The sequence below is a fragment of the Plasmodium fragile genome (assembly GCF_000956335.1).
Source record: "Plasmodium fragile strain nilgiri unplaced genomic scaffold supercont1.16, whole genome shotgun sequence".
Taxonomy (NCBI): domain Eukaryota; phylum Apicomplexa; class Aconoidasida; order Haemosporida; family Plasmodiidae; genus Plasmodium; species Plasmodium fragile.
This window is the reverse complement of record NW_012192596.1, coordinates 152,418-161,757: the sequence shown is the minus strand read 5'-3', so window position 1 is coordinate 161,757 and position 9,340 is coordinate 152,418. Positions and strand designations below refer to the sequence as shown.

The 9,340-nt window shown below is 40.7% G+C and overlaps 2 protein-coding genes across 2 annotated transcripts; one reads left to right on the top strand and one right to left on the bottom strand.

Annotated features, from left to right (window-relative positions):
• Positions 1-208: 208 nt before the first annotated feature.
• On the top strand, positions 209-937 carry AK88_01788 (uncharacterized protein; the record flags this gene model as incomplete). Its single annotated transcript, XM_012479423.1, has 3 exons — positions 209-240; positions 481-640; positions 839-937. 3 exons carry the CDS (start codon positions 209-211, stop codon positions 935-937), a joined length of 291 nt encoding a protein of 96 aa, XP_012334846.1.
• Positions 938-1,305: 368 nt separating this feature from the next.
• AK88_01787 (uncharacterized protein) lies at positions 1,306-7,212 on the bottom strand (the record flags this gene model as incomplete). The annotated part of the gene is made up of 1 exon (XM_012479422.1): positions 1,306-7,212. One exon carries the CDS (start codon positions 7,210-7,212, stop codon positions 1,306-1,308), a length of 5,907 nt encoding a protein of 1,968 aa, XP_012334845.1.
• Positions 7,213-9,340: the final 2,128 nt, after the last annotated feature.

Here is a 9,340-nt window from a genome sequence, read left to right as displayed (position 1 = left end):
TTTTTTCTTTCCAATTGTAATTAACAATTTGTAGAAAAAATTTACGTTATTTTATTTATTTATTTTTTTTTTCTGTCCCAAATTGATATAGCACAATTTTTTTTGCAAAAAAAAAAAAAAAAAAACAAAAAGAGGACAGACGACAAAAAATTGTTTTATAATTGAGTAAGACACCCCGAATCTTTCTCGTGACTTTTGATATGCAAGGATGAGACTTCTTACCCATAACTTTTTAAAATGGTACGTTTAAGAAAACAGAAATCTTGGGCCAAGTTAGCGCTTGGCCGTGCACAGGTGTACAATATGTTATTGTATGCGCATGTTGTGTCTGGAAGCAGCCCCACAAAGCGTGCGCAAGAGCGTATATATAATGCATATGTACATGTATATATATTATATACATGTGGAAGTTCTGTATGTGCACATAAGCATCGCCTAACGCTCGCGCGCACCACTTATACGCTCGTTCCCCCCGTTCAGCAACGAAACCCAGTGCGATGGAGGATACCCGCTTTCACTAGTACTGAACAGTGACGCGGAAGAAAATATGAAAATAATAGAACAAGAAATTAATGTAGAGTTTGTAAAAAATGTTTTAACGAAAGTGGACTATGACGTTCTTTATCAAACGGCCACACAGGTACATGTCTCTCATTGCATTTCCTTCTTTTTTCTTTTTTTTTTTTTTTCCCATTCCGTGCCTTTTTCATTCTTATCGCACCGTGCGAACCGTGGACGCAAGAAGTTCCCAACTATTATATTACGATGTTGCAACTTCACAGTATCCCCCTCTTGTCACATTGTCATAATCGCTTATTTTTCTCCCGTTCCCTTTTAGCTAGGGCTAAATTTGCCAGTTAGCTACACTACCCAACACCTTGAGGATGAAGAATTCTTGAACTCAATTCACCATGCCCTTTTTAAGGTACCCACATGAGAGAGAAAAGCTGTCTTAATCTTGCACATGAAGAGGAATAAGAAAAGTTATTACGTCAAAATGTGTACAGCGGCAAAAAAAAAAAAAAAAAATTCAACCCACTATCATTTTGTAGGTGCACATAATGGAAGCAACATTAATATGTCCCAAATGCAAGGCCTCCTTTCCGATAAAGGATGGTAAGCCGTCCTCTTCTTTTTTAAGATGATGAATCAAGTCGCAATGCGGACTTTACACTTATATGTGTGTATTTATGCACCCAAATATTCATGTCCAAAACCCTGTCTCCCCCCCCATCGAATAGGAATTCCAAACATGCTATCAGGAAGCGAAAACCAAATGACATGACCCCCTTTTTTGTTTCTTCTTTAAGAGCATTTGACAAGATATTTAACGTTGGGATACTCCACAATTATGCACGACTCATCATTTTTGAGGAAAAATATTTTGGGCTCAAGATAATTCGATTCGCTAGTTGAATACAACACATTGTTAATATCTTGGCTTCTTTTTTTCTTTACGTGTGCGTTTGTATGCACATGTAAATCTTCATTTGTACGCTGTCTTCCCATGGTGGTGTACGCACCACCTTCTTTTTTTAAACTTATCGTTTGCGCCTTTAGTCTTTCCCCATTTAGTTCAAAATGGCTAGTTTTTTTTTTTTTTTTTTCGCCAATGTATGAGTCAGACAGGTCACCTTGCTTGACGCAGTTGCTGTCGTCGTCGTAACTGTGCCCGCCGTGGTCACTATCACCGTCATCGCTGTGATTGGCAGCGCCAGTCCCCTTTTTTGTCCCCTCCAAATCCCATTTTTTATAATTCAGAATTATTTTCTCAATTACATGCGCAACTGAACTGGCCAACTTTCCGTTTGAATTCACCACCTCAGCATTAACCCCCCCTCTGATTTTCTCATCCAGTTTACCCCCCCTTACACCTTCAGCATTAAGAGGCTTCTTCCACGCCTTACTGTTTTTTTTCTTTTTCCACAAGTATATGTCTTCACTGGAGCAAGTGGAGTAACCATCCATGGTGTTTGTGTGGACACTGTCTGAGGTGGTCGCCATATTTGTATAGTCGTTCCTTTTCTCCACACTAACGGAGCGATCATTCTCCCGATAATTAACTTTGTTTTTGTTTGCCTCTCCATTTGTACGTGCTACATTTTGATGTCCTTTCGTGGGGCCCTCACCATTGTGCCCCCCTAAATGCATGCCTTGCTCTCTTTTTACGGCACATTTATCCTCGTTTCCCTTTTTCACAACGAAAATTTTGTATGTCTTACTGGCCTTTTCTGATTTGTTATTTCCCCATAATCTGTTGCTGTTGTTTGGTACGTCGCCAGAATCAACTGAACCAGCTTCACCCGCTGATGCATCTGAATGGTCCTCCTTTTTAGGAACTTGAGCTCTGTTACTTTTTTTGTTACCGTTAGGGGACCTAGTTGGGTGCCCCTTGGAAGGGTTGTCTCTGATATGTTTCGTTTCACCCCTTTTGTTATTACCCATTTTTGTGGGATTCGCACGATTTTTCAGGTTGCTTTGGATCTCTCTCCCCAATTTTGTGACTCCCCCATGTCCCTTTGCCTTCCTTCCACTATTACTACCCACCTTGCTAAAGCACGCAGGTGAATTTATTTTATTGTCCTCCTTCCCCGCACCGGTCTTGTCTACGCATTTTGTGCACTTCTTCGACGCATAATATTTCAGTCTTGCCTTATCAATTATATCATCACTAATTGCCATTTCGTTCTTCACTATGGGGCGTTTCATCCCTCTTAATGCTTCGCAATTCATCACCTGGTTTTCGCTACCCCCCTTTTGAAGCTCCATGTTATTTGCACACGATGGATCCTTTCCCTTGGTATGCAAATCATTAACAAGTTGTCCTTTTTCCTTATTTTTTAAAATTTCACAATGAGAATGGGATCCTAGTGCAGTTTCACCATATCCTTTTAGCACATATTTACAGCCGCTTCTTATCACGCCCTTTTCCACAACTGTTTTGTTCACCTCCTCTTTGCAAATGCGGTTCGTCACAATGCCATCATTCGAGTGGTACCTACCTTCATGTGTGTTATTCAGTCCATTTTGATTTTGTTTTCCTGAAATGATTATTTTTCTTTGCTCGTCCATCCTCAGGTTACCCCCTTGTCCACACACATTTCCACGCACATTTCCACGCACATTCCCACACGCAGTCCGACATACACTGATGGCACGAACGCACGGGGTGTTCATACAATTCATTTTACGAACAGTGGGTACAGCTCTGTCAGGCAAGCATCCCGAGGACCGAGATCTGTCACACTTCTGATGAGACAAATCGTGATTTTTCACGAAGACGATTGAGCTAGTCGATTTGTTTCTCCTCAAACAGTTGTCATTTTTTTTTTCATTACAGAGGCTGTTATTCCTTATGTAGGAAAAGAGCTTCGTAAACAGGCCCTCCTTCTTGGGTTGATAATCCCCTTTGTTTGCCACGTCGGTATTCCTTGAAGAAAGAAAACAGCTTTTTTTATCCGACCCGCTTACAGCTGTTTTTCTCTTAGGCAGGCACTTAACACTTATGGTGCTGGATGAAACAGGGTACTTAGTCTCCAATTTCTTGTAGCTATTTGTCCTACTCGTATTTTGCTTCTGTTTTGAGTACCCCCCATGTTGCGTCTCACATTTTTTTCCGTTCAACTGGGCAAAGTTCGAGCTTCCGAATTTTCCTCGACTCGTACATCGTGAGACTTGTTCACCCCCCACCGCAAGTGCGTTATAGTTGTTCTCCTCCCTCCTTTGGAACTTTCCCTTTCCGTTTATTTTTATTAGCCTTTTTTCTGTGTGTGGCTTAGGCCTGGATAGTGTGTCTTTCTTATTTCTACCCCTTGCTATACCGCTTAACCCTTTGCTGTTGTAACCGTTTGAGTGCAGACTCGACCCCCTTGTCTTATCCCTTCCCGAGACATCATTCTGTGTTGTGTCCTCTGGTGGAGAACAAGAAATGTTTCGATCATGCAAACAGGACTTGTCACTTGTTGCATCCTCGACGACCAGATTTGTGAAATTTCCAAAAGGTAAGCAACATGTGTAGGAGCAGATCCCCCCCATCGGAACTCCACCATATGTGCATCTTTGTAGATATGGCTTCTCTTCATATTTTAAATTCGATTCCATGGGGGAAGTTTCCACTTGGGCAAATTCTTCTGTTTGTACATCGGGTATGGGTTCGTTTGCACCTCCAGAGGGTGCCCCACATTGGTTGAGATCATTTAAGCGAAAAGAACCATTTTCTCTTCCCCCAGGAACAACACAACTGGTACATAAGCAAGGATTAAAGGATTTGGCAAGGTTACATTTTTCTGCCTGCACGGTTGACTCGTATGTCTTCTTCATCTGCATGTCTTTATCAACGTCTTGATTGTTACTTAAAATGATCTCCATAAATGTGGAGGGTTTAGCCTTTATTAAATTTTTGTAGAAAGTGGTGTTTTCCCAATTTTTTTCCTTCCCTTGTTTTTTGCTTGCATATTCCTGTTGCGCCTTTTTACGCAGCAAATTAATTTCACTCTCCTGCATCATCAAACACATTTTTAGCTTCTCGTTTTGTTCGCTTTTTAAATTTATCAACTTGGTTAGGGTTGCCATTTCTGCGTCCATCTGTGCCTTCACCTTCATTTCTGCATCCTCTGAGTAACACGTGGATACGCTCCGTTTCCTCTTCCCCTCTATTGCGCCCCCCTGCGACACGTCTTTTTTTGCAACACTTTTTACCCCTTTGGAACAGTCCTTTTTTTTCCCCCTTTTGGTGATCTTCCGTCCACTCGAGATGTTAGAACCAGATGGGTGACTGCTCGGGTAGCTAAAACTGTAATTTGCTCTTTCTTCATTGCCGTGTGTAGTTACTCGTAAGCTGTGCCTCGTACTATTGGTGTGCTTCGTGCCTGTGCTGTCCTCTGACTCGGGTGCCAGGTGCAGCAATTGATTGTACAGTCGCGTCCCCCTTTCCTTTTCATAATTTCCTCCTACTATGTGCACGTTATAACATTCGGTCGGCCTGTCTCCGCCCCCTTCTCGATTTATCCAATCCCTTTTTTTTTTCAAGTGAAACTGATTAAGCTTGTTACACGTTGTGTATGATCCCGTTTCCACCTTTTCCTTCTTAGTCAATTTTAGCAGGTCCTCAAAAATTAAACTGGGCTTTTTCATATCATAATCTAAGGAACAGTCGCCTAACCCCGCCACGAATGCTTTTCTCCTCATGTCGCTACTTCTTCGCTTATTCGAGATGGTTGTTTCCCTTCCGCTGTTTCTACTGCTCCCTTCATGTAAATGGGTCCTATGTGTGGCATTATCCTCTGTCGTTAAGAACGAACTTTTTTTTTTTTCTTTTTTCCTTTTCTCTTCCGTCTTTGCACGGGGATTCTTTTTCCTGAAGCCGTCTTTCCAATTGTCTTCCATTTCACTGCGTTTTTCTTCTACATCGCTGGGGATTTGTCGCCCCACAAGGGACGTAACTCCGTTCTGCCCATTTCGTCCGACGAGACTCCTCGAAGAGCCTGCGCTACCGCTCATCTCCTGGACTGGTTCACAATTCTTCTCACGGGACGCATCACCAATACTACGTTCCATCCTCCTATTCATTACTTTGCGTGCGCACCCTCCAATTGGTTCTACCCCATGTAGGAACCGTCCAGTGTTTTCCCTCTTCCTTGGTGGCATATTTTTCAAATTAGGAAGAATCTTTCCTTTTTCAAACCCATTTGTGTTTTTATTTCCTTTCATGTCGATACCCTTTAGCCCTGATAAGTGAGCATATTTGGCCTGATTTGCGCGTTGCTCACGAGTAGTGATTCCGCCGCTATTGTTAACTGTCGTTCCCCCTTCCCGATGTGTCCCCTTCTTCGAAACAACCACTTCAGGGCCAATTTCCCTCTTTACCTCCTTCCTGGATCCACTAGTGCTATTCCCACTCCCCCTCGACTTGGAATCCCCCACGCAGGAGTCTGAGTCAAAGTTGATGTCTACTTCCCCCGATATAGAAATTTCATACAAGGAACTTTCCCCTGAGGAAGTCTGGTAGTGCATGTCTCGCTGTTGTCTTCTTCTTTGAGTATTCCTGGTAAATGGTTCTGGACGGCTCGCTTCCCCCTTTGCTGTGTTTTTTTTATTCTTCACTCTGCAATTAGGAGTTTTCCGTCTGTCCATTTGAGGCTCGTCATGCTGGTTCTTTTTAGTTTGCCTTCCTCTTCTAGATTCGCTTCTGTTTCCAATTTTATATATGTTTCCCCTCAGTAAAATATTATTTGACACTTCCTCGACTCCTCTACTAGCTCCTACCTTGGGCTCTTTCACAACATTTGTTTTCATTAAAAAGTTATACTTCCGTTCCTCTTGTGTGTGTCTACCATTTGCAGAAATGGAAGCATTGTTCCCTTTCCCATTTTGCGAGTGTATTTCTTTAGTTAACATGTGTTTCTTTGTATCGTTGAGGTTAATTTTTTTTATATACTCTTTTTGTTTCTTGTTTTCCTCTTCGTATTCTCTTTCTCTTCTTTGAGTGTAATTATGTGAGTCATTAGAAACGATACTCGTTTTTGTCCCGTCCCTTTTTATGTCTCTATCTTCACTACCTTTAAGTCTATACCTGCTGCTGTTTATATTGGTCTCCACTGATAAGTTTCTGCTGCGTTCATTTTCAACCTCTTCCTTATGTAGGTATATTTTGGAATGATTTTTCTCGACCTCACTGGAATATACATTTTTCACTTGGTCTAATCCTTTCGCAGTTGAGGGGACCATAATTCTGTGGGTCCCTTTGCTTTGGCCTACCACTTGGTTGTCCCTTCCTGCAAATGCTTGGTCTACAAAATTCCCAGCTGCCTTCCCCACATCTTTGCGCACACCCTTCCGCGCCCCTTTTGCTGCCCCGTTTTTAGCCCTTCCCGCAGAGCACCTTCCAATATACATCCCCCCACTTCTCCTCCTCTTAAATCCTTCATTCTCCTCTCTCTCACAACCGACAGCCTTACCTCTCCCCCTCTGCGACACTTTCAATTTCCCTCTTCTGTTAACTTCAACGGAGGACCCCAAAACGGGGATCACTTCCCTTAAGTAATTTTCCCAGTTGTTGTAAAATCCAGGGGGCATACTCACCGGATAGTATTGTGCCAAATGCTTTTCACCCTTGTGGCCTTTCTTTGAGCTGCTACATTTTAAATTGGGGAAGCAGTTCTCGCTCGGAAAACAGCAGCCTCTCCTTAGTCGAGGGATAACGCAATTTACCATTTGGTGAAAACGAGTTGGTGTAAATATATATATGTGTATATATATATTTTTTTCTACTTTTGTGGGTAACTTCCTTTTAGCACCCTGTGGCAATTTGACACTCTGGTAGAACTAATCTGGCTTCTACCGTTTTCACCTTTGCATCTCATTTCCAAATATTTGCCGCTTTGAGTGGCGGTTTGCTTGTCTTAAGCGTGCCAATTTATGCGCACGCACGGATGTGTACATATATATATGTATGTACGTGTATTTTTCTCATCCATTGAGAAATTCTCCCCAAGTAACCATATGGGAGACAATACCACAGCGGGTGCTACTCCAAGAAAAGGAGCTTCACATAGAATGCTAAAAGGACGTTATTATTATTTTTTTTTCTTTACACTTTTTGCGCAGTGCAAAAGTAGCTTATGTTCCACCGCCTAACACTTTAACACAAACAAATAATGTAATTATTCTAAAAATTCGAGCATGATCTTCTCATACTTGTTAAAAAATAAGCCCAATGTAATGCAAAAGTGTGTGTGATGTTGCCGTATACCAGGCAGGAATTGGCAAACAACAAAAAAAAAAGCTGTACACTAAGAAAGACCACTCAAATGCTAACATACTGATAGCACTTTATCACATAAGTAATTTTTCCCTAATTTTGAAATGGCGAAAAACTGAATTTGTTGGGAAATATAATGCATTTCACCATTTGTTAAACAGTTTGGTCATGTGCAATTGCAGCCTAACTTTACAACAATAAGGAAAAGGCGCGCCTTTGGGATTTTTTTTTCCCTTTTTGGCAATGCCGTAAGCAGTATTATCTTGCCCATTTTGTTACACTGGTAAATGCTTAATATTAATTCTACTTTTATGTAGGCACCTCCTCATTTAATTTGCCCCTATTTTAGCAAAAAGTGTAACTGCACACTTTGAGCACTGCGATGCCCCGTCTACATATGACTCTTCTTCCCTTCTTTAAAAAACCTGTGTTATCTTTATTTTCCTTTTTTTGAGATCAGACAATGCATTTACCGTTATGAAAAAAATGAGCTTCCGTGCAAATGGGAAATGGACAATTTCATTCAACGCGCACATTTTCTGCATATACAAATGTTTGGGGTTAGAGCCTCATTTAATTTGTTATTCCAAGGTGCAGTCGAATAATTCTTAATGGTTTAATAAGGCAGTTGTACAGTTAGGGCCGGAACACATGTAGGTGTATTGTATATGCGTTATGCACATTTACAAAGGGGGGCTCCACTATGTTTGCTACGCAATTGCACGATAAAACCATGAGAAACAAATAAAACACATTTGTTCAAAATAAAATAACAGAGGTACAAAATTCTGCTTGTCCTTGCACAACGGAGGAGCCATGGAGTTTCACTTCTTCAAAAATTCAGTTAAATCATAGCAAAAGAATAAAATTATTTCATTTTTCTATAAAAATATCTCCGCACAAGAATTTATTGTTCTCATGGTCACGATACTGCAAAATGTGCCTCACAATTAAAGCCGATTGAACGTGTCATTCTTGTTTTTTTTTTTTTTTTTTAAACCACATGGAAAATTTTATTTAAATGCCATTTCCGTTCACGAATCATCAAAAGCGGCATTTCTCCGTACAAAAAAAAAAGAAAAAGAAAAATGTATACCCATTCGTGGGTACATGAACACCCACGCAAGATCATTTCTTGGGCAACGACCATGTGCCATTTTTCACTAAGGACCTTTTAAAACAAGTTTTTTTATTACAACGCAGTTATTAAATGTTTAATTTCCCAATGCGCGCAGGCAATTTCTTTCGCTTATATGTGCAGCTCGCATTTCGAACATACGCAAAAAAAATAAATAAATCAAAAATACTACAAAATAAATAGCACCAAATTCGGAAAAATGCGGTAAGCGAAATAAGCCGCTTTGCAAGGGAAACTGTGCAGAACAAATCTGTCTACTTAAGACACTTGAGCGGTGTGAACCCCTAGCAAAAACGGACAACAAATAATTTTTCCCATTTTTCGCATAAAACCGCAACCATTTAAAAGTCAAAATCTAGCGAAAATAGAAAAAGGAGTAAAAAAAAAAAAAAAAAAAAAAAAAAATATATAAACAAGTTCACAGGTAAACAAAAACAACATAA